Raw genomic sequence first — 25526 nt, 5'->3', positions numbered from 1 at the left:
CAAAGGCCCATACAGTGATCACTACAAAAGGATGGTCAGGTTGTGTAACCTTCTATTCAAGTGGTTTGAATATTCACATTCACACACATCAAAGCCCTGCATTCTGGTCTCCTGTTGCTGTTCCTCTGTTCTGTGGAAAACATCACCTCCTGAAAAACAGAGAATCTTTGGTGCAAGGACCAAAAACAGGGTATTTGTAATGTTGCAGTCTATACAAGTCATAATACATCAGCAGTACAAAATGTCTAGGCAGTTCATGTGAGTACCCTTATTGCTGTTGGATCAATGAATTATTCTTCGAGCTTTAGTGACTTTTAGGAAAGGTTATTTTTAATTCTGTTTCTGCAGTGACTTTACTCCTTGTAAAGTTCAAAGATGGGAATCAATCTCAGTATCTCTGCCCAGTTTTCCTCTGGAAATAGCCTATTGTTTTTCCTCTCCTGGGTTATAATGAGACAGCTCAGTGCTAGTTCCCTAGCCTCCAGAAGATAACAGGCTTTGATAATATCATCAACTGCACTGGCCTTGCTTGGAGATTTTTGTTTTGTTTTGTTTTTTGTTTACATTTTTTAAAGCCTCAGGTGAGGATTTGCCCTAAATATAGTTAAACAAAGAAATCCCCTGGGTAGAAGAGTTCCTTTGTGGTGGTTACAACACTGTCTTTGTGGGCTGCTTGGATTGTTCTCCTGTAGTGTTTTCTTTTTCTTTTTTTTTTATTTTTAAAAAAGTATCCAAACCCCAAAACCTCAAAACCCAGACTTCCTCAATGTGTTACGCAGATCCACAATCTGAGAGAGTGCCAGAGAGCATGCCACTCCTCTGCTGTTTGCTACAGGCTTGAAAGCTCTTCAGAGTGGGAGCAGGAAGATCTGTCTGGGATGCACAAGTGACCATGTGGAGTTACAGTCCCCTCACAGCAAAAGTTGACATTAAACACCATCCTTAAAGTGGTGCAGAATCAACAAATGCAATTTTGATAGAATTGATCCTTTCTCCTCTCCAGCCCAATCTCTGGGCTCAACTCAACTCCTTCCTGTCTTTGCTCCTGAAGTATGAGGTGCCTGGAGATGAGCAGAGCTCCTATTTTGGAGGTGTCTGCTGCAGGAATGGGTGGGAGACAGCTTAGCACTCTGGGACCTATATTGTTGGAGGAGGGAGAAAAAGGGAAGTAAAAGGCTGGGAGAAAGGAGAGTGAAAGGCACATAAACTCTGTCTTCCTTCAATTTCCTGAACCCCATTTGATTCTCCCAGAAATTTCATATGGCTTTAATTTTATTAGCCCAGACATTTTGCCCCCTTCCTTCTCTATAAAATGTAATCACTATTAAAGTCTGTTACCACCATTAAAAAGAGTGATTTTCTTCCAAAGATGAGGACACAATAGAGTGTATTTTGCTTGTATGTTTGTTTTAAATTCTTTGTAGTCGGAAGTCCTTTCTTCTACCTCTACAGCTCAGTAAGTGTTCAAAAGATATCTGCATGGACAAGCACGGAATTTCTTTTATCTGGAATTGCAGTGAATCTTCAGATGACTTTTTCCTCTGAATGACCACACTGGGTTCAGACCTGAAGTCTGAACTTTCATTTTTTTCAACAGGAAAAGTTATTCTCAACAGAAAGAGCTTCTTCTATAACTAAATCTGTGCTTTTTTTTTTTTTTTTGACAGAAAAAAAACAAACCACCTATTCCTATTTGCTCATCCTTCCTGTTCACAGTGTTTGTTTGTTTCATAACTATGCTTCAGAAAAACTTTGCCACATTTTTATTCTCTCCTGAAATACAGAGAAAGTGCACTCCCAAGGGACTCATGAATGCATCCTTATAAAAACACCATTCCCTTAAACCTTTCCATTTGAAACCATGAAAGACTAAGCCAGGCTTTCTCGATTCCCTTATGATTACTGTTTCTAGGGATGACTGGAGGGTTTTTTTAAGTTCTCAATGCTCAAGGTGAGTTGTTCATCTTCTAAATGAATACTGAGTTACTGATGGACATGATCAAATGCATGAACTCAATGACAAGGTGTCACTTAATACATTACTTTCCAGTCCAGTCTTGTTCTACACTTCTAATACATCATGTGAGCATAAGTGGAGATGGTGTGATTTTCATTTCTTTAGAAAAGACTTTTGTAGTCAAAAAGCTGATAATAAGGAGACTTACTGTGCCACACCGTCTCTCTTTTTGAATTGCAGAGAAGAAAGCAGGTCAGAAATCCATTTGGGGGTGATGGTTGGTCTTAGTGACAACTCAGTATCATTGATGTTTACAAGCAGTGTAAGAGCATGAAGCTGGAAAACAACAGCACACTTACAGCTCATCAGTGATCAGTCTCACACTGCAGCAGGAATCTAGGCAGTGGAAATACTCATGAGCCCACTGCATTATCTTCAGCTTTTTCCTTTGGAAATAACTGTATCATAGCTATATATGACTAGCTGATAATACAAACTAATACTGATATGATTATATCTTTACATATGTCAATAAAGAAGTAGCAGGACAGGAACTGGGGATTTTGACAGAGAATGGTGACTCCTGGAGCAGCCTGGTAGGGTGCTGGGCAGCAGCCCTTTTTTTTTTCAAATATAATAGGCAAGAAACAGGAGTGGTAAAGGAGCATATAGACAGACTCCTATTAGATTTTAACCACAGTAGAATGCATCTGCCTGTTCTTAAGAAGAAAATATTGTCAATGTTTGGGCTAGGATAGAATTACTTTTCTTTGTAGAGGCTCACTGATGCTGTGTGTTGGATTTTTATTAAAGTAGTGGTGATAGCACATTGATGTTTTAGTTGTTTCTGAGCAGTGCTTATGCTGCCCTGTCAGCAAAGAGGCTGGGGGTGCTCAAGAAGCTGTGAGGGGACAGAACCAGGTCAACTGACTTCAACTGACAAAAGGGTTATCCCACCCCATATGACGTTGTGCTCAACAATAAAAACTGGGGGACAAAAAAGGAGGATGTGGTGATGTTTGGAGTAATAGCATTTGTCTTCTCAAGTAACCGTTGCATGTGATACACTGATACGCCCTGCTTTCCTGGAAATGGCTGAACATCTGCCTGCAGTGAGAGGTAGTGAATGAATCCCTTGTTTTGTTTCGCTTGTGTATGCAGCTTTTGCTTTAACTAGTGAACTGTCTTTATCTCAACCCCTAGTAAAGGAGCTCCCTATCCTCAAAGGAAAGGGGGAGAAAATACAATGAAAAGGGCTCAGGGGTTGAGATAAAAACAGGGAGATCAATCAACAATTATCATCACAGGCAAAACAGACTCAGCATAGGGAGAACAGATAAATTTATTGCACATTACTAACAAGCTAGAGAAGTGAGAAACAAAGAACAAACAAAAACCACTTTCCTTCCCTTCATCCACCCTCTCCTACTTCCTCTTCCTGAGTTGTGTAAGGGAACAGGGAACGGGGGCTGTAGTTACGCTTCATCTCTGCACTCCTTCATGGTCACTCCCTGCCCCTGATCCCCATGGGGTCCCTCCCACGGGATGCCAAACTTCCCAAATTGAGCCTGCGGGGGGCTGCCCAAAGGCAGCAGCTCTTCAGGAACTGCTCCCACACAGCTCCGTCCCATGGGGTCCATCCCCCGGGAGCAAACTGCTCCAGCACGGGTCCCCCATGGCTGGGCAGCAGCTCCCCCCAGACCCCTGCTCCTGTGTGGGCTCCTCTCCATGGGCTGCAGCTCCGGCCCGGGGCCTGCTCCTGCGGGGGCTCTCCATGGGCCGCAGCCTCCTCCAGGCCACATCCACCTGCTCCACCGGGGGCTCCTCCACCCATGGGGGGGCTGCAGCGTGGAGATCTGCTCCATGTGGGACCCATGGGCTGCAGGGGGACAGCCTGCTCCACCAGGGGCCTCTCCACAGGCCACAGCGGGTCTACTGCTGCTGCCTGCCTGGAGCACCTTCTGCCCTCCTGCTGCACTGACCTGTGGGTCTGCAGGGCTGGTTCTCACTCCTTGTTCTTCCAGCTGCTGTTGTGCAGCATTTTTTTTTACCCCTTTCTTAAGTATGGTCTCACAGAGGTGCAAAACAACATCTCTTATTGGCTCAGCTCTGGGCAGCAGTGGGTCAGCAGAAGTCAGGAGTCAGCAGAAACTGGCCTTTATCTAACATGGGGCAGCCTCTGGATTCTTCTCACAGAGGCTATCCCATGTAGTCCCCTGCTACCAAAATGTTGCCACACAAGCCCACTACAAAGAGCAAGACATATATATCTGTAAAAGAAATTTGTTATGTACTTACTGGATTCCCTAGCACAAATGGACTCAATACAACAGAAAATTTAACAAGCTAGCTGCTTGCTTGAGTTTAATGAAATTGTGACTTTTACAGTTGCATTAATTTGGTAAGAATCAGGAAGGAAGTGATGAACATTCTATCTTGCAACACTTCCGATGGTAGGACTGTTCTCTAAAACACAAGTGACAAGTGAGACAGCCCTATTTGTAACTGTACAACCATTTCAACTGCAAGTCTTTCCATCTTCTCTGAGCCTCGAGGCTATGATACAAAAATAAGTGAGACAAAGAAGTTTTGAAATACAAGGTAGGTTCGTCTTATCTTTGTGTGTTGTGGTTTTTTGTTTGTTTGTTTATTGCTTGTTGTTTGTTTGTTTGTTTGTTTGTTTGTTTTTGTTTGTTTGTTTTCTTTCTTGTAGTGGTATTTGGTAAGGCTCTAGGAGAGATACTGGAAGCCCATGGCTGGAGGGATAATATCCCAGGCAAAATCTTAAAAGCTGCCAAAGAAATATGCGGAGCTAAGTTGAATGAAGTTTTTTTGCAAGGACCTACTGCCTGCTAAGAAAGTTCCCAGCCATATGGTTTATTCTCTCTCTAGTTTTGGCACTGAATTTGTAGTAACAGTAGATATTCCTACTGAATTCACTTTTATGCACGTACTCAAAAATATCCTTGAAAGTACATAAACTATTCCGAGGCAACATAAGCACCAAACTTACTGATCAATGGGAAATGAGACCTGACTGATATTGAAAATGGCTTTATGTCAAAGTGGAGACCAGTGATGAATAGTGTCCCTCAGGGGTCTGTCCTGGGACCGGTACTGTTTAATATCTTTACCAGTGACATAGACAGTGGGATCAAGTGCACCCTCAGCAAGTTTGCAGATGACACCAAGCTGAGTGGTATAGCTGATACAACAGAAGGAAGTGATGCCATCCAAAGGGACATGGAGAAGCTTAAGATTTGGGCCCATGTGAACCTCATGAGGTTCAACAAGTCAAAGTGCAAGGTGCTGCACCTGCGTCATGCCAGTTCCAGACATGAAGTCAGACTGGGAAAAGAACTCATTGAGAGCAGCCCTGCAGAGAAGGACTTGGGCATGCTGGTGGACAAAAAGCAAAACAGGAGCCAGCAGTGCCCACTTGCAGCCCAGAAGGCCAACTGCATCCTGGCCTGCATCAACAGGGGAGTGGCTGGCAGGGTGAGGGAGGTGACTGTCCCCCTCTGCTCTGCCCTTGTGAGGCCCCACTTGGGGTACTGTGTCTGTGGGCCCAATCACAAGAAGGATGTTGATCTGCTTGAGCAGGTCCAGAGGAGGACCACAAAGATGTTCAGAGGGCTGGAGCACCTCTCCTATGAAGACAGGCTGAGAGAGCTGGGGATGTTCAGCCTACAGAAGAGAAGGCTCCGGGGTGACCTCACTGCAACCTTTCAGTACTTAGAAGGGACTTATAAAAAAGATGGAGAGCGACTCTGCTCAATCAGATAATGGCAAGACAAGGGGGAATGGTTTTTTAACTAAAAGAGGGTAGATTTAGATTAGAGATTAGGAGGAAGTTATTCACTCAGAGAGTGATGAGGCACTGGCACAGGTTGCCCAGGGAAGCTGTGGATGCCCCATCCCTGGAGGTGTTCACAACCATGTTTGATGGGGCCCTGAGCAACCTGATCTAGTCGGTGGTATCCCTGCCCATGGCAGGAGGGTTGGCACTAGATGATATTTGAGGTCCCTTCTAACCCAAGCCATTCTATGATTCTATGATATTGCTGTGACTGATTTTGATATGCAGCTGATTTTGTTTGCAGATGTTTACTCACATGCTTTAGGTCCACTCATCCTAACCTTTCTATGCACCAGACAGGTGATCTTTAGGCCTTAAGACAGCAGTCATAAGTGTATGCATTTCTAGAGTGATTCCCAAATAAACAGCTTTATAAATCATCACACAAGTTGCTTTTTTGCAGAAAAGAACAATTTCATTAACTTTGTTACAATTTATTTGGATGTTTCTCTGACTGTTTGAGAGGTCTATTGAATCTTTTCTTGGTCAGTAATTGAGAGATGGGCAGATGGTGTGGAAGCAGGCAGCATGAGCAGATCAGACCAGACAAATTCAGGGGACAGTGATTCACTCTGGTGTCTTTCACCTTGGGCAAGTTCTGCTGCTTTCTGTCTCCAAGGAAGAAGAGATGCTTGCTTGTCTTGGACTCATCTTCATGACCCAGTGGCTGCTTCTGGTCGCCCAGATGTATATTGACTGGCAATGCACAGATTGTGAGTAGAACACTTCCATGCAGACATCCTCCCAGACGAGGTGTAGCATGCTTCTCTTTACAGGTAGTTGTCTTCCAGTTACCTTTTGTCTTAGACCTGATAGGTAGTAGCCTTTGCACTCCAAAAAAATGGGTAGCATCAATCCTGCACCTTACTGATCCTATTATGTGATATTTTCAGTGGAGATGCCAGAGCCACCTATCAGAAATTTGACACTGAATCCTTGGAAAATGGAACTGAGTTGGATAAGCAGTACAAATTTCACCGAGTACAAGTGTTCTGTGGCAGCAGACAATGAAAAGGCCATTATAAAGGTAAATTTTCTATATAAAGTTTTAACAGAAATAAATCATTACACTTTGTTCTTTCTCTTTCATATTTTTAAGTAATTGAAAAAGGTATTCTTGGTTAGAAAAAGATGGTCTCTGTTTTAGCATTTTTTTTCTAGTTTTTATTAAGGCCCATCTTTGTACTGAGATATGTCTGCCCTCTCTGGCCATTCTTGTGAAATTCTTGCCTTGAGATCATTCTTGGGATATCAGAACCTTGATGAGACTTAAGTGTAAGATTTCCTCTTTCCTGGTTTCAGAGGAACTTCAGTGAGAGGCATCTCATGCTGTACAGATGCTGTATTTAAAGTATGGAGGAGAAACTGAGTTAGATACATGTGTCCTGACTGACTTACCTAAAAATAAGGCATTGGAAATGTAGTGATATACCTGCTCGGGACTGACTGATGTTACACAGAAGCCTGTGAAGGGATAATATTTCTGGAATGGCTCGTGGGAGCTAAGCAGGTTGTCTGGGGTATTTCAAATGCAGTAGGCACCTTTGTATAGGCCAACAGAGCCAAGACCTTAAAAAACGTGTGCCTGAGCAGCCAGCAGCTCTGTAGCTAGACATTCTTGGAAGGCATGCACTCTGGATGACTCTGCAAGTCAGCATGTTCCAGATGCTCATCTTAGCCTGATGCAATTATTAACCTATATAAATAGATAAAAAGGAGAAATACACTGGATTTTTAAACTATAGATCTAACCTTTTGATAACAGGAGGCATGGAACTCAAATCTTGTGTGAATGGATTACTTGAGAAGTGTTCTGACGTTATAGGAAGGTAACTTCTGCTTCTGATTTAGTCTGTTTTCAGAAGTTCTCATGCAGAGAAGATTGCAAGCTAAACCTTTCCCTATTTGGTAATTACTATGCATGTTAACCAGAATAGTTTCTCTTTTACCAGCCTCTGCAAACTGCACAGGTACATTAAAGCAAGTCATGAAGTTGTTCCCTTGCACTTATTTTTTCTTGAATACGTGTATTATTCCAGCCTTCACTAAACTCTCTTCCTCTAGATCCCAAAGTTGCATTAATGTTGAAGTCTATCTGGCCAATATTTCTTGTGATAGAGTAGGTTATCTCTAAATCTCTAGATTATCTCTATCTCTAGAGTATGTTATCTTTAAAATGAAGTTGTTTCAGAAAGAGGAACTGTAGCAGAAGCCACTGTTTTTGATGCTGTATTTTGCACTAATAGAGAGTAAGCATGTTATGCTACACAAGTATGTCAATAAGTCAAATACATGCTTACTGGTTCTGCAGGCAGTTCCTAGAAAAGTCTGGCTTTGGGAAACTCTTTTAATACTCCATGCAGTTATATCACCAGTATTGCTAATCATAGATCAGAATAGGGTTATATCACCCTTATTTCAACTATCAAAGCATGGAAATTGTAGTATTTTAAGCTCTGACAGGTGTGACTAGAGAGGTACAGGCCCTGCCTGAAGACAGTGTATCTCATACATCTCAGATGCTAACATCTGTGTCCTCCTTCACTGCTGCACAGACAAGGCAGCTATATGACTTGTTGAAAATGTCTGCTGGTACTCAGAAAGGTAATGTTACTGGAGATGAACCTCAAGCCATCTCCTTATGCAGGCACACATTTGTGGGGTATCTCCCTTTGTCACTGAAAGGAGAGTAAAGCACATTGAAGTCATCTTTTGATTCTTATGAAGGAGCATACACTCCATTTTGAGGAGGTACAATAGATTTGTTGGAAAGAGGGGAGGAACTTCTATTCCTGGCACTGTTCGGTCATGAGATTTTCTGGAGGGAAGCGCCAGTGTCTTCACCTTGCACTGTTAAAGGTTCATTACACAAAACTTCTGGGAAGGAGGTTCTTAAACATGGGGAGACATCAGTACCTACTTCACTATTGTAGTGGTCACGCTGTTACAAAGCAAGCACAAGCTTTCTGCAGGAAGCGTTATGTAAACTGTTAGATAAAAAACTGAAAATAAACCACCTGCATGTCATTTTTCAGGCAGTGGACATGACCTGCATATTTGATGGAAATCTAATGTTTCCTCTGCACAACGGGGCAAACTTTTCAGTTACAGCAGTGAACATCAACAATACATATTCAAGCATATGCACATGTATTCCTCGAGGTAATACACTAGACTTTGAGAGAGGATTTGCCTGCTTCCAATGGCCTGAGGGTTAAATAAATAAATAAATAACAAAAAAAAAATCTTTCATTACTAAATTCTTTCCTGTAAATGGATAGCTTCCTGTTCACACCCTTATGACAATGTTTCTTAGACAAGTAAAGGAGTTTCCTAGAACTAACTCAATAATTCTTTAGTCCTTAGTCGCTGCCTTGCTTGGTGCAATCTTTTTAATTCCTAATTCTCTTTTAAATGTTTGTGCTAATATTTTGTTGACTGCATTCAGATGTCTATGCTATTAAAAATCAAGGTGAAACAGGTTTGTGTCTGTAGTTTTTAAATTCTTGAGAATTCTATGATACCTTAAATTTTGTCACAGCATAACTCATGCTGTTATGCCTAACACTTTGTTCAATCCAAAATAATGAAAGTTCTGACTGAATCTACCCTTCTTTGTATGAGAGGGATAGTAGATATAAGAGTGTTAAGAGAATGAGGTACATGATCTGCTCCTTTGGGGAAGGTTCCTGGTGTTTATCCCAGCTATAAGAAGGTATCCCTGCAGAGAACACCTCAGGTGTTTACGTATTCACTTCCATGAAGTCTGGAAAATCTTCACAGCTCTGCATTTGACCTTCTCTCCCTCTCTAGAGTTCTCAGTGAAGTCCCTCTTGCTCTTCATTCATCTGACAGAATGCTGAAGAACATCCCTCAAATAAAAATGCTATGGCAGGATCCTAAGGATGATAGGCAGAGATTTCAGTCTGCAGCACTGGACACCAGTGTGTCCTTTTGAATCAGAACAGTTCAAAGCACAATGGTGGCCACTTTGGGTGTCAGCCTGTTCTATGGCAGTATAGGCTTCCCTGAGCCTCATTCTACCAAATACAACTGTTATCGTATATTTGGAGAATATAGCCACATTAAATTTTTCATATCAGTCCAAGTATCTTCCAATGCTGCTACCTAAAATGAATTCCATCATTACTAACCCTAGCACTAATTGGTTGGAGTTGCAGGTATTTAGCATATCTAAACACGCACCAAGATCCTCCATCTTGGAGCAGTCACACAGTTCTTCAACCTAACAGAGATTGCTGTGTTTGCAGGCAAAAAGGGGTCAGCCATTGAAAACTTCTCCTGTGTGATTTATGATGTTTCTCTCATGAACTGCACTTGGCAGGCAGGCAGGAATGCTCCAGGAGATACCCAATATTTTCTCTACTGGAAGAAATCAAGGTAAGTAAGCCTTCTTGAATCCTGGGAAGCCTGAATTCTCATTCAACACATTACACTGCCCACTGCCCACCTTTAACTAAAACATTTTGTTATATGCAGAGATGATAATGAGACAGAATGTGAGCTTTACATTAAAGATGAAAATGGCAGACACGTGGGATGTAGATTCCAAAATGTGATGATTAAACACAAAATTGCTTACTTTATGGTGAATGGGTCTAGCAATGTCTCCCAGATCCGATTCTATGATAAGTACATCGAACTGTATACAATTGGTGAGTAAATAATTTATCTCTGGTTTATTTCCATTATTGCATAAGGGTAGTAGAGCATCCATCCCTGAGATGGAGACTGAATTCATTTCAGAATTGTCACTCCACAAGATAGTCTTTTCCTTTCTTTGAAAAGCTTTGATCTTGTCCTCAATTTCTGCAAAAATAGAATTTCAAATTGTACAACAAGAGGAGGTAGAACCATTCAGAAACAACTGTTCAGAGAAGTCTAAACACCCTAACAGAATTCACATTGTTGAGAGTTAGGATTTCCTGGTTTGGAAATCATTTACCTAAAAAAACTGTGAGCATGCAAGTACATTTGATGTTGGTATCAGAGTTTCAAAATTCCAGTTGAAATCTCTACTTATGTCTTCATGTAGCTATAGTGAATTTTTGTTGCCTAGACTGTCAACTGATTTAGTTGATTATTAACCTAAAGGACAATAAGTATTGACTTTATCACTGCATTTACTACAGACCTCCATACCATTTTCTGTTATACTTAAAACTTCTGAAAATGGTCTTATGGCTAGGATCAGTGCTTGGCTACATAATTTTACCCCAGTTTACTCCCCTGTGTAATCATTTTCTTTTGATGGACTTTCTACATGTCAATTCAGACTGCAGTTAACCATTTACAAGCATCATTGGACAGAATGTTTTTTATTTAAGAATAGTATCCATTGAGGCAAGCCCTGAAACGTCCTTTCACATATTATGTTTTTGCAATTATTCTATTCTCACTATACTATACTCACTTCGTTTATCACCTGTGAAAGTGCCCTGTCATGCCTTTAGACCTAGGGTCAAAAGTAAGAGGCTGTAGCTTCTTCAGGAAAATCTATTCCCTAAGCAAAACAGCCATGAGGGAAAGCCAGCAAAAAAGCTTCACAGCTGCAGCCTGTCTCAGCTTCTTTAGCAATCTACTCTAATTGTATTTAAGTCTTTCTCTAGCAGCGTCCACAGGATGTAGAAGATTGCAATTCACACATTTCAACTGAAGAGACTTTGCAGAAAAAGCTTCTTTGGGCAATTGCTCCTCCTTCTCATTGCCAGTAGAGATAGCGTGAATGGACAGACACCCTTGACTAAAGAAACCAACATGTACAAAACAGCTCAGGTTTTCATATGCACTTGCATATATGGTGATCTACTTGGAAGCTTCCTGTGCAATTATTTATACTATTGGCAAAGCCTTTTTGGCAAAGCCCTACTGATTCTGGTATTGCCTCCAAAAAATGGACAAAGCTTCATTCTATAAAGAGAAGAAATCAAGCTGTAATAGTACTCCTTGGACATGAAACAATAGTGTTCTTTGACCAAACAGCCCATCCCAAATAACCAGTTTTGTCTGTATAGACTGGTGCAAGGTAACTGAAACTATTTCCTCTATCATCCTTTTATCACCCTTTTAGTCATCAGTGACTATTTGTCGTTTGCTGTTACAATAACCATCAAGTCCTTGGAGATGATCAAAATTCAAAGGTCTGCAATACTTTTGTTCACACCTATGAAATTAGGGGAGATATATTTGTAAAGTTCTAGATTCTTAAAACTGAATTGTGAAATTTGTATGACTACTTTTGGAGGGGGAATAAGCTGCATAGTTCACAACACCAAGCAAGCCATAAGTTCATGTAACAGAAGAATCATGCAAGGAGTCTTAGAAAAAGAAATGATCTTCAGATTTCTTACATCAGGGCTGTCATCATATTGTTCTTCCCTGGTCATGTTCCATGTTTTTTTGTTTGTTTCCTGTTGTTTTCTGATCCAATGGACAAGATCTAGAGACTTCTGGTCTTTCAATTATTTCTAACAGAGTTCCCAAGAAAAAAATAGATATAAATATTTCTTCACAGAGCTGTTACCTGCTATTGCACTCTCTTCTACCAAAGCAAAAAGAGATAACATGATTATTTGAATTCTTGACTGTATCATTTCAGAAAAACTCATGCCTCCTTCAAATGTCACTGTCAACTGTGACAAAAAAGAAAATGATTGCATAATTCAGTGGGAACGACCCCAAATAAGTCATTCGGATAAAGACAGGTGTTTTAAATATGAAGTCAAAATAACATATAAGGTAAGAGGAGAGTTTCTTGATCTACGTTTAACATTAATACATACACTTTATTTTCTACTACACTTGGGTAAAAAGAAAATTTCTCTCTTTTATACGGTGTAGCCTTCCTCATATGTAGCACCATATTTCTTTGTGGTTGTGCCTTTCTCAGTTGTGACAGAACTCAAAAAAGTCACTTATTTCAATGAGACCTGCTAGAACTATCCTGGACTGGATCTTTTCCAGTAGCGACTGTATCTTTTTGAAACAGTAGAGCTGGGCTGTAAGTACTGGATGGAGAAATGGACGTCCAGTTAAGGAATACGAATTGGTGGAGGGGACTGAAATTTCTATATATTCAAAATGCAAACAGTTTACTAGATATAATAGATAAGAAACACACATTTTGGTCTAACACTTGAAGCTGCATAATATTAAGTTAAATGAAAACAAAAGAGAGAAAGCAGAAAGGCAGTGTGACTAAGCACACACAGGTCATTGTGTAGAACCATTTAAGCTACAGAAAGTGAAGTTCGGGTCTTGATTTTACACGCTTTTTTGCACGGGAAAAAAAAAAAAAAAAAAAAAAAAAAACTGCAAGACAAGTGGCCACAAGTGACCACAAGATGGCAGATAGCGACTATGAAGGAAGAAGCTGCTTGTACTATTCCCAGACAGCCACTGAGATGCTGGTTGAAGGAATTCATTGGAATTCTCTTATTTGAACTTTAGTCCAAAGACTACAAATCTTCAGATTTAGGGGCTTGCTACTTCAGAAGTGATTTTTTTCACAATCCCAGCTAGCTGCTGCAAAAAATTATTACTTCTCTGGCTCGTTTTGCCTTTGTAGCAAAGAAAGCTTATACCAGTCAGTGTAACTTTAGCATAAAAATCACAGTAAAACAATACATAATTCTTTAAGACCTCATCTGAGACAATAATAATAATAATAATAATAATAATAATAATAATAATAATAATAATAATAATAATAATAATAATAATAATAATTTATCAATAAATTATTATTTTAATTTATTATATTATTAATAAATTTATCATTAATAAATTATTATTGCAATATATTAATAATTAATGCTATATTAATTATATTATTATTGTTGTTATTATTATTGAATAGCATTTGCAATTAAACACAGTGAAATTTATTTTAAAATATAAATACTACATTTAAAATAAAAAATCTCATATTTTATTTTAAATAAAATACTACATTTAAAATAAAAAAATTTCTACTATGTGTAACAATGAAGCTATAGTTTTCATTCAGATCAGGTCTGGTTTGTTTGTCTTCAGTCACAAATCTGAAATAAAAATTATTTCTTGATTCTAGTAGTAAGGAAAATAAATACATTTCCAAAGAAAAATTAGCTACTCTATAAAATTGGTGTTGCAGATGAATTATATACCAGAAATTAAACATTAGGTAAATTGTTAGTTCCTCTGAACAAACTGCAAAGTAGATAAGAAAGTAACGGAGTAATTGAGAGAAAGGACATGGTAGATTAAAATTACATCTCAACAAAAAACAAGAAATCATAATAATAAAGTTTTTTTCTCAATTTACAGGGTAATTCTGGAGAAGAGGTCGTACATACTTTTACAAAAGTAAGTCTTGACTTTTCTGTTTATCAGCATCACATGTTAGTTTCATAGTTATTTGTGAAAATTAAATAGTATGTAAATGCCTTTAGCATCAGTATCCTATGTTTTATGGGATCATTATTATAAGTTTCTTAGAAGTGTCAAACTGCTAATTAATTATGATAATTAGGTAATTTATCACACATTTAAAGAGAACTTTATTACTATTCTGCAACTGCTTTGGGAAAAAAAAAATCCAGAACTTGAAGTTACACTTTAGTAACAACAAAGAAAAGAAACACAGAAAACACCTCCTAGGAATTTAATTTCATTTCTGAAACACAGAGAACACAAAAGCTTTGTGGAATGGGGGCTGTTCTTCAGGTATGCAGCACTTTCTTCTAACCAGTGGAGTCTGGACATCCCCTCGCTATCCTGAAAGTACCTCAGAGTAAGCACGTTTCAGGAACTTCTAGTAACACTGAATATTGCAGTATTTTTACACATTCAAATGGGAATTTATTCTTGTCCTCAAGAGTCATAATCCAAAGACTGATGAATGTGAGTGAGGTGCACAGAGACAGTTTATTACTCACATCACATATAATAGCTGTAATATTATGAGACAATTCAAGATATTTTTCTGCTTCTGTCAAATTGTCAAGGGAAACTATCAATAAATCAGGCTATATCATAAGAAATTGTAGGCTACAAGGTCAAAGATTAAAAGCTTCTGAACAGAAGAATTTACAGACTAACAAACTATTTTTGAAAGAAGATACATAGGTACATATCCATTACATATTTAAAAACATGCAAGTTTATTTTTTGCTCTGTAACAGCAGTCTGCTCTAACAAGAAATTCTCTTATAACCTTGTGAAATTTCAATGGTAAATGGAACTTACATATTACAGACATGCAAAAAAGAAAAACTCAGTTTAATTGCTGTTTGTTGTTGTTGTTGTTTAAGGAAACTGAAAGAAGCCACATACTTCAAAGTTACAGTATGGGAAAGAAGTACCTTGTGAAAATCAGAGCAGCTGGCCATAACTGTTATGTGAATAACGCCTGGGGGGAGTGGAGTGCAGCTGTTGAGTTTGGTAAGAACAAAAATCTTTGCATTGGTTTACCTCCCCTAGCTATGAACTATCTACCTTGCACAGTACTGCAGTGGTGGTCTCACCCAGCTGGGTATCAGAGCTCCACCATAACCACTCTCTCACTCCCTATCCTCAAAGGGAAAGGAAGAATGAATAGGAAGGAAAGGGCTCAAGGGCTGAGATAAGGACAGGGAGATCACTCTACAATTATCATCACAGGCAAAACAGAATCAACATAGGGAGAACACATACATTTATTGCACATTACTAACAAGCTAGAGAAGTGAGGTAAAAAGAAAACAATCAAAAAACATTTTCCTTCCCTTCATCCACCCTCTCCTATTTCCTCTTCCTGAGTTGTGTAAGGGAACAGGGAATGGGGGCTGTAGTTACACTTCACCTCTGCACTCCTTCATGGTCACTCCCTGCCCCTGCTCCCTGTGGGGTCCCTCCCATGGGATGCCGTCCTTCCCCAGCTAAGCCTGCGGGGGCTGTCCATAGGCAGCAGCTCTTCAAGCACTGCTCCCACATGGCTCCGTCCCACACGGTCCATCCCCCAGGAGCAAACTGCTCCAGCACGGGTCCCCCACGGCTGGGCGGCAGCTCCCCCCAGACCCCTGCTCCTGCGTGGGCTCCTCTCCATGGGCTGCAGCTCCGGCCCGGGGCCTGCTCCTGCGGGGGCTCTCCATGGGCCGCAGCCTCCTCCAGGCCACATCCACCTGCTCCATGTGGGCTCCTCCACCCATGGGGGGGCTGCAGCGTGGAGATCTGCTCCATGTGGGACCCATGGGCTGCAGGGGGACAGCCTGCTCCACCAGGGGCCTCTCCACAGGCCGCAGGGGAACTGCTGCTGCCTGCCTGGAGCACCTCCTGCCCTCCTGCTGCACTCACCTTCAGGGCTGCAGGGCTGCTTCTCTCACATGTTCTCTCACTCCTCTCTCAGCTGCTGTTGCGCAGCAGTTTGTTTTTTTTTTTTTTTTTTCCCTTTTCTAAACCTGCTCTCCCAGAGGCCCAACCAGCATTGCTCCCTGGTTCAGCTCTGGGCAGCTGCGGGTCCCTTTGGAGCCAGCAGAAACTGGCTCTTATCTAACACAGGGTAGCTTATGGATTCTTTTCACAAATGCCAGCCTGGGTAGCCCCTCACTACCAAAACGTTGCCACGTAAACCCACTACAACTGCAGACACACAAAAATATAAAGGACTGTTAAACATTATTTTTCATTTTATCTTATTAAGAAGAGAGAGAGAATTTGTTCATCTCTTAGCAGTAACATTGGGAATCAATATAAAAGTAATCCATTTGCAAGTGGAGTGCCTACCTGCTTACTGCTAGAGATTAACAAACAGGTTCAATGTTGATATGTCCCAGAAAACTGTACTGTTAAGGTGCTAAATTTAAGAGTTGATTTTTGTTCCAGGAGAAACCTTTCAGACTGACATTCAGCAGTCACTCATCAAAGATATGTTTGGCATAGCTGTGCATCTATTGCTTTTCATTAACAAAAATACTTCATGACTTTTGTTTTTTTCAGGAAATGAAGACATTTTTTCTTCTTTGATATGGATTTTATCAGTGGTGGCAGTTGCAATGTTCTTAGTGGTTTTTTTCACAGTTTTGTTCTGCAAAAGGTAAACTTAATTTATGATGCAATTCTTAAACAAATAAATAATGTACAGATGCCTTTGAGATATAGTTGCAACTGTTCCATTCACACTGTAGTGGAAGCCAAGCCAAAATGGTGGTCTTGAGGCAGGTAATGTAATTGTGATGCCCAATGTCCTTCTTTGGATGACCCACACAAATATTTCCAGGGTCTCTTCTGTCAATATGGCAGAGAGCAATTATATACAATCACTTAGATTAGCAGTACAGCTACTGGATATCTGCAATACAGAATAGAATATAGAATAGAATACAGAATAGAACAGAACAGAACAGAACAGAATAGTTCAGATGGAAGGGACCTTCAACAAACATCTAATCTAACTGCCTGAACACTTCAGGGCTAACCAAAAGTTAAAGCATATTATTAAGGGCTTTACCCAACTGTTGAACACTGACAGGTACAGGGCATCAACCACCTTGCTATGAAGTCTGTTTCACTACTGTCATGGTAAAGAAATTTTTCCTAATGTCCAGTATGAACCTCCCTTGATGCAGTTGTTTCTGGCATTCAAGGAAGATCAGCATGTACCTCCCAATTTTCCCTCCTTGGGAAGTTGTAGAGAGCAATGAGATCACCTCTCAGCTTCGTTTTCTCGAAACTGGACGCATCAGGTGTCATCAGCCTCTCCTCATAGGACATGTCCTCCAGCAGTTACCAGACATGTTGCCCTCTCCTGGATGCATTCAAGTGTCTCACTATCCTTGTTACACTGTGGAGCCCAGAACTGCACACAGTGTTCAAGGTGAGGCTGCACCAAGTGTAGACTGCCTACCAACATGTAGACAGTCTGCAAAACAAATCTGATTTCTTGAAATGTAGTTATTGCACACAACAGGCTGATCATACTTAACAGTAAAGATTTTGCAACATTCACTAAAATTGTCCTAGCAAGCGAAATAGATCTTAGACCACAAAAACTAAGCAGGTTGTTTCTTGAAATAAACTATGCCAGGGAAAAAGAAAGAAAAAGGTTAATCTTCTTTATCATACATTTCATATAGAAATATACAGTAATTCAGAGAAGATACTGTTCTTCCAAGTTGTTTAAATGTTTATGTTCACTTTACACTGGTTGCAGTGACTTAAAGAGGAGGACAATAGGAAGTTCCTTTTTCTTTCAAAGAAGAAAATAACTATTAGTGAATCTTTTACCAAAAATAAAACTATTAGCATCCAAATTCTTGGTGTTATCCTTATATGTGTTCATTCTGTGCTGTGATGATGTATAGTTTTCATTTCTCTTCTGTCCTGGAAAAGTAATATAAGAGTTGGGCACAATGGTTTTGATACATGCTAGATACTTATTTTTTCCTTTTAATTCCATCCCTTTTGACCTCCAGGACTCATTATTGGAAAACAGCATTTCCACCAGTCCCAAAGCCAAAAAATCCATTTAATGGACAGCATGATATAAATCCAGAGGTAGGCTTTCTTTATATTAAATATATGAAATGCATACTATACTTCACTGAAGGTTGAAAGGTATTATTTAAATGGTAAGGAACTTAACACAAAGAACAAATGTTTCCTCTGCCATATTTTGAGGAATTACGAGAGAAAATTAACAGGGAGTTTGCTAAGGGAAGTCAAATGTAGTGGCCTACCAGACCCAGAGGGTTTCTCCCCCTCCAGTCTAACAGATACAGGGATTGATGCTCCCATTGGTAGGTCCAGCCAGCAGCAAGGGCTGTGTATTTTCCCAATACAAGGCACACACATGCACAAACACACACACAGAGGACACTGAGATAGCCAGTCACACAGATCAGCACAGGTACCTTAACCAGTACCACATTATTGCTGACACCAATCACATAAACAGGGTCACGGACACCCCAGTCTTACTTTTCGTTTCCACCTGTGCAGGGCTGAAGTTTGCCAGTGAGTTGTGCACACACCTTCACTCTGCATTCACAATCCTTCACATTCACAAATCCTTCACATCTGATCTTTGTGCCCAGATTCTGGGTCCTCCCACCAAGTCATCATCTCACCTTGTATTCCGGGTGTGGATCGTCCACTGACCCACTATCTCAGCTTTAATAAAATTTGTTAGCAAGCTGCAAAAAAAGTGACACAGAAAACAGTACAAAACAGGATTTTGTAAGATGATAGGGCAGACTGTAATTGTCAGACCAGACAAACATACAGCCCAGCAGTTCACTTGTACCCAGATATCCTTTTTCTTGGCCAGGAGGTTCTTCTGTGGCATTTAATAGTTTCTTATGGTCCGCTCAATTAGCCAAGCTTCATGCCAATGTTTCTACTTGCATACCTTTACAAAGTTAATCTTTTTGTTCTGATTCTTTAGAAATGAATTGTGGTATGCCAATCTGTGGTGTGTTGGAGAAAAAGCACATTCTCTCTATCCACTTCCAGGCCAGCTAAAAACCATGTGTCAGCATTACAGAAATGTTGAAATGTCAATTTTTTGACTTTCTAAGGAAAGCTTATTGGCTAAAGAACTAAGAAGTGAATTATTTTTATAAAATATGCAACAGAAGTTGAAATACTGTCAGAATTACACACAAGTTAGTAGAGTTAACTTATCCACATGTACAAAACTAATGAAAGTTTTTATTTTCCTCTCAGCTGATGGAGTGCAAAATGCAGTCAATAACATCTGAAAATGAACAGATTTTAGTTGCTGAATTAGTAAAATAACAAAGAAAAAATGAGGAACCTGAAAGTGTATTTCTCAGCTCAGGTAACTGTATGTCCCTGTGGAAATTCAGGAATAATAATGTATGGGCCTTCTTCACTTACTTCCTTTTCTTGGCAAAAACAGTAGTACAGCCAAGAGAGAAGATTACTTCAAATGTAATTTTTTGAAATGCTATTGTATTTTCTTCTAATTTTGGCTGACTTTAACTGTTAGTGTAACTGCCCTTATTGTGTATCTTCCATTTTGTGAATATGATTTAAATATTTCAGTAAAGAAGTTTCATCTACATTTCAATTTGTTTAAAGAAAAACAATGGTGTTTTTTGTTTTGTTTTGTTTTTCATATATTACAAAGAATGTGTTCATTGAGATTAATAAACTTTTTTTTTTTTTTTGAGAGTCCTGTCTGCTGAATGATATTGTTCTAGTCAAGAATATGCCTATTCATACTTGAAGTTTCCTCAGATGTCTTAAAATACATATAGGCAACTTGAAAATTAAGAATGGGATTAAAAACTGGATGGCATAGTGAGTGATGGTCTGTAATCAACAGAAATCTCAGAGAACATGTGTTATTTACGTGTTAAGGGGTTGGCCACCATTAATGTGATAGCAGCCCAGAATCTTCTCTGGTATCCCACCTGCTGGTATCCAGCTCTTTTTGTTCTTACTGCTTACTTGCTTTCTCATTACTTTCATTTTTGTTTATCTGCTTCATATTTTAAAATATAGAGTGTGTGACTCAGATAATCTCTGTGTCCTTTTGTTTGAATAGACACCTTTACTACTCAGTATTTTTCAGAGTCAAGGGGTTAGGACAAGGTACCAGGAAAATAGCCCAGCCTGCTGAATGCACTGTCTGGCTATGAGCAATGCTTCTACAGGATCAATGCTAAGACTCACTGCTTAGTACTGACAACAGCTTGGACAGTGGTATTAAATGCAGCCTTAGCAAGACATGTATGACAGCAAACTGGGAATACTGCCTGATATAATGAAGGGCAGTCCTGCTATGCAGAGCGTCCCTGACAGGCTGATGAAATGGGTTGATGGGGACTTCATGAAGTTCAACTTTTGTTTTGCAAATGCAAAGTCCCATACCTGGAACAAACTAAACCCATGAATATTAGAGAATGTCTGACTGGCAGGTTTGCAGAAAAGGCTCTGAGGCAAACACAAATCAGCAATGTATCCTTATGGTAATAAAAACTATCCATATACATGTAGTAGGCTGTACTGAGAGCAATGAACCCAGCAGGTCAAGGGAAGTGATTCTCACTGCTCAGCACTTATGAGCCTGGACATACAGCTCTATGTCCAGATTTCAGCCTCCTTCAGACACTGGCAAACTAAAGCAGTTCAGCAGAGAGGCACCAAGATGACTGGGGAGAGCTGAAGCACACACTGTTTCGAGGGAGGCTGAAGGAATATTTTTTTCAGTATGGTGAATAGAAGCTGAATCCAGCCCTCTGATCAACTTAATGGCCCTCCTCTGGACCCATTCTAACAGATCAACATCTTTCTTTTGTCAGTGGCCCCAGACCTGGATGCAGGACTCCAAGTGGGGCCTCACAAGGGCAGAGCAGAGGGGGCAATCACCTCCCTTTCCCTGCTGGACACTCCTCTGGTGATGCAGCCCAGGATGCAGTTGGCCTTCTGGGCTGCAAAACTTTAATCTTTAAACTTTTAAACTTTTAACTTGATTCTTTAAGTTGCCCCACTGATTTTTATAGCTCATATAGCTCCAGTCACTAGTGGTGTCCCGCAGGGCTCGGTGCTGGGGCCAGTCCTCTTTAATACCTTTATCAATGATCTGGATGAGGGGATCAAGTGCACCCTCAGTAAGTTTGCAGATGACACCAAGCTATGTGCATGTGTCGATCTGCTCGAGGGTAGGAAAGTTCTGCAGGAGGATCTGGATAGGCTGCACCAATGGGCTGAGGTCAACTGTATGAAGTTCAACAAGGCCAAGTGCCGGGTCCTGCACCTGGGGCGCAACAACCCCAAGCAGAGCTACAGGCTGGGAGATGAGTGGTTGGAGAGCTGCCAGGCAGAGAAGGACCTGGGAGTGGTGGTGGACAATCGGCTGAATATGAGCCAGCAGTGTGCTCAGGTGGCCAAGAAAGCCAACAGCATCCTGGCTTGTATAAGAAACAGTGTGGCCAGCAAGTCTAGGGAAGTGATTGTCCCCCTGTACTCAGCTCTGGTGAGGCCGCACCTCGAGTAGTGTGTTCAGTTTTGGGCCCCTCACTACAAGAAGGACATTGAGGTGCTCGAGCGAGTCCAGAGAAGGGCAACAAAGCTGGTGAGGGGTCTGGAGAACAAGTCTTATGAGGGCTGGCTGAGGGAGCTGGGATTGTTCAGCCTGGAGAAAAGGAGGCTCAGGGGCAACCTTATCATTCTCTATACGTACATTAAAGGAGGCTGTAGTGAGGTGGAGACTGGTCCATTCTCCCATGTGCCTGGCAACAGTTCGAGGAGGAATGGGCCAAAGTTGCGCCAGGGGAGGTTTAGGTTGGATATTAGGAAAAACTTCTTTACTGAGAGGGTTGTTAGGCATTGGAATGGGTTGACCAGGGAAATGGTGGAGTCACCATCTCTGGAGGTCTTTAAAATACGTTTAGATGTAGTGCTTAGTGATATGGTTTAGTGGAGGACTGGTTAGTGTTAGGTCAGAGGTTGGACTCGGTGATCTTGGAGATCTCTTCCAACCTAGATGATTCTGTAATTCTGTGATATATCTCACTTCTCTTTTTGGTCTTGGAGATTCATATTTTGGGGATCTTACTATGATGATACTATAATGACACTATAAATTAAATAATTGATACTATAAATTTGATTATCAGACTATATGTTCCCAGGACTACTTTCTCACACTGAGGCCAATTGTCATGTAATTTTGCTAGATACATTTTATTAAATATTTAAATAAGCTTGATACATGAAAACTGCCATTAGAAATTAGCCCTGATCTGAGATAACCCCTGGACTATGCCCAGGATTTGTTCAGGGCATTGCTAGCAAGTCCTGGCCAAGTCAATGCTTGGAATGGTTGTTCCTGGATGCTTTCCAGTGCTGGGGAGTCTTCCAGCTACCAGCTTATGCAGGGTTTATCCCCCACATTGTCCTACTCATTCAGTAGCTAGATGCAAACAGCTCGTGGAACAGCCACTGCCTTTGACAAAGTTAATGATTGCCTTTTGGTAAAAGACTCAGCTGGGAATCTTTTTAATCTTTTTTTTTTTCTTTTTTTTTTTTTCTTTTTTTTTTTTTTTCAGAAGATTAGAACAACAGGGCCAATTTCTTAATGAGACTGCATTCATGCTGGACACACATGCAAACCAACTTTGTATTTCCTTCACTATGCAGCAGTGGCCAGAGTTCAAATGCTCAGTCACATGCTAAAAGAATAATGGGGTTATACTAGACTGCAGTAGCTTATAAAATCTTTCATGATATCTTTACTCTTGTGCAAAATTGCCAGGGTGAAGCATAGGTTGATTGTAATCTGCCATAACAGCCATGAGGCATAAAACATATGTTCGCTTGCTATAGGGAAGGGAAAAGGAAAGCATAATAAAGGCAGTACCAATACACTCGGGAGATGGTATTGTTAAATTGGTCTGGTTAAATAGATGCTAAACAAACTCCTTATTAGTTTCCTGTTTTCTCCTGGTAAGAGATAGCATATTTTAGCTTATTCAGGAAAGGAGCTTAGGAAAAGCTGGCAGGTCGCTTAAGACAGCAGAACAGAGAGCCATCGTGTTACTCAAGGAAACAAGCAAATGTACCAGGAGAGCAGCTTGTTACAAAAAAATAATAAATAAAAAAGATACAAGGAAAAAAAGGAATAACAAAGCAGTGGGTGAGGGTCAAAGGAAGGGATTAAATGAAACTGCATGCATTACACTGACCCTTGCTACCTTGTTACAAAACAACTTCATACCACATTGGGCAACTTCTTGAATGATATGGAAACAATTGTTCCATTTATTCTTTACATATGACAGATTGGTGACATTTCCAAGCTTTCATTAGCCTGGTGTGGGTTTTTGTTGTTGTTTTCCTCAGGGCTTCATCTGACAGTAGTACACTTCACCTTATTAATGGCAAATTTTTCAGACCATGCAAATTGAATATCTCTCATTTATGATAAATGAATTGGCTAGCTACACCTGTATCAACACTGTGGCACCTGCCACATGGGGCACCTGCCCCATTCAGCAGCAGGACAACATTTTCCCCAGTCTTCCTTTTTCTACTGATGTATTTGAAGAAGCCCTTCTCCTCTTCAGTGAACTGAATAAGTCTCTGCCTGTGCCTCACTACTCCTGGGGGAGTCTCAGCTTCTGACACTGACAACACTGAACTAGAACAAAGCACAGAATAATACATACACAAAACCAAATCTTTGCTGGCTCATCATAAACAGCAGGACATGGAGTGTCTCAGTTCACAAGCTGTTGAGCTGATAGCTCCCAGGAGAGGGTGAGGACTGATGAAGGGGGGCACAAAAGAGACGTCCTGATAGAAGCTGGTCTCCAACAGAGTCACAGTCCTGGGCTTGGCCATGCAGCTATATCATGGCACAAGGAGGGTCAGTTGCCCCAAGAAGGGATCCAGGACCTGAAGAGAACCATGGGAGAAGCAGGCCATGCCCTCCCTGAGCAGGACCCACCCCACAGCAGCCATTGAGGGAGCAGGGCAGACACAACCTGAGCAGAGGGGAAGGTTGGTCGAGCCAATTGGTGCACACAGAACCCTGGTGAATTAATCCAGACTAGAGTTTAAAACTGATTAGTCAAAACTAATTCAGCTACTCTGAACGGCCTGAAAGTGCTAGTCAGATGAGACTGTTAGACAACCCTCAAGTTACCCAGAACCTGACCAAAAATGCCACCACAACAGGAAGTAAATTCCTTCATAAAAATTAATTGCTGTTCGGGAAAAATAAATAAGTAAATAAATAGATAAATAGGTAAATAAATAAATGATTAAATAATAAATAAAAGTGGGTGTAAAATGGTTCAAGGTTGTCTCTGAACACTTATTGATTATTTATTTATTTCCTTCACCTGGAATGACTTCTCTTGTTACTCTTTTAGGCACCATCATTTAGACCATCTTCAACCCTTTTCAATCCTTGTTCCCCTTCTCCTGCTCCCAAGTGAAAACCATCTTTTGAGAGCAGACTCAGGTGCAAATCCTCCCTGGCATCTATCACAAGGCTGAAGGATTTCTCCTGCTCTTTTGAGAGCAGACTCAGCTGCAAATCCTCTCTTGTACCTATCACAAGGCTGGAGGAATGTTCTCAACAACCAATAGACAACAGTGAACAATACTTGCTTGAATTGTGTCCTGAACATTGTTGAACTATTTTAATTCCCACTATCAGAATAAACCCAAAACAGACAGTGTATGAGAAATGTCTGAGAACTCTTAATTGGTGGATCTGATCACATGCACAAGCCAACTACTACTACTAATAAAGAGAGACATTTTGGTTCAAGGACAGCAGGGTTAAGAACTGCCCTTCCTCTAGCAGACTAAGGATCCCGTCCCACTCCTAAGAAGCCAGGGAGCTCTCTTTCCTGTTATTATGCCTGCACTAGAGGTGGAAAGTACAGGGTAATTCAAATCACTCTGGCTATAAGTGCTTGAGAACAACAAGAAATAAAAAGAACCATTTGCATGAAGAACAACTAGCTTCTTCTATGTATATCACATACCACATAAAACCAACTGTGAAGTAGCTAATTCTCAGCATCACCCAGAGACACATCTAACATTGCTGAAAGTTAAAGCAAATATTGTGGGTTAGATTCTCACGTTTATATGACTGCAAAGTCTTTTACAAACTTGACAGTACTCTATTCAAAATATCCAATACACTTTGGATATTTTCTTTAAATTTGAACATTCAGGAACTTT

At 40.5% G+C, this 25526-nt stretch overlaps 1 protein-coding gene across 1 annotated transcript; it reads left to right on the top strand.

Annotated features, from left to right (window-relative positions):
• Positions 1 to 4399: 4399 nt before the first annotated feature.
• Positions 4400 to 19986, top strand: LOC101793812 (granulocyte-macrophage colony-stimulating factor receptor subunit alpha). Its single transcript, XM_005010229.6, has 12 exons — positions 4400 to 4558; positions 6436 to 6529; positions 6710 to 6843; positions 8852 to 8978; positions 10088 to 10217; positions 10317 to 10492; positions 12436 to 12575; positions 14145 to 14183; positions 15131 to 15260; positions 16794 to 16890; positions 18269 to 18350; positions 19521 to 19986. The coding sequence occupies exons 2-12, from the start codon at positions 6445 to 6447 to the stop codon at positions 19590 to 19592; spliced, it is 1212 nt and encodes a 403-aa protein (XP_005010286.1). The 5' UTR covers positions 4400 to 4558; positions 6436 to 6444; the 3' UTR covers positions 19593 to 19986.
• Positions 19987 to 25526: the final 5540 nt, after the last annotated feature.

Source organism: Anas platyrhynchos, chromosome 1, assembly GCF_047663525.1.
Source record: "Anas platyrhynchos isolate ZD024472 breed Pekin duck chromosome 1, IASCAAS_PekinDuck_T2T, whole genome shotgun sequence".
In the NCBI taxonomy this organism is placed as follows: Eukaryota; Metazoa; Chordata; class Aves; order Anseriformes; family Anatidae; genus Anas; species Anas platyrhynchos.
The sequence above is the reverse complement of the archived record's forward strand: the minus strand, read 5'-3'. Positions and strand labels throughout refer to the sequence as shown.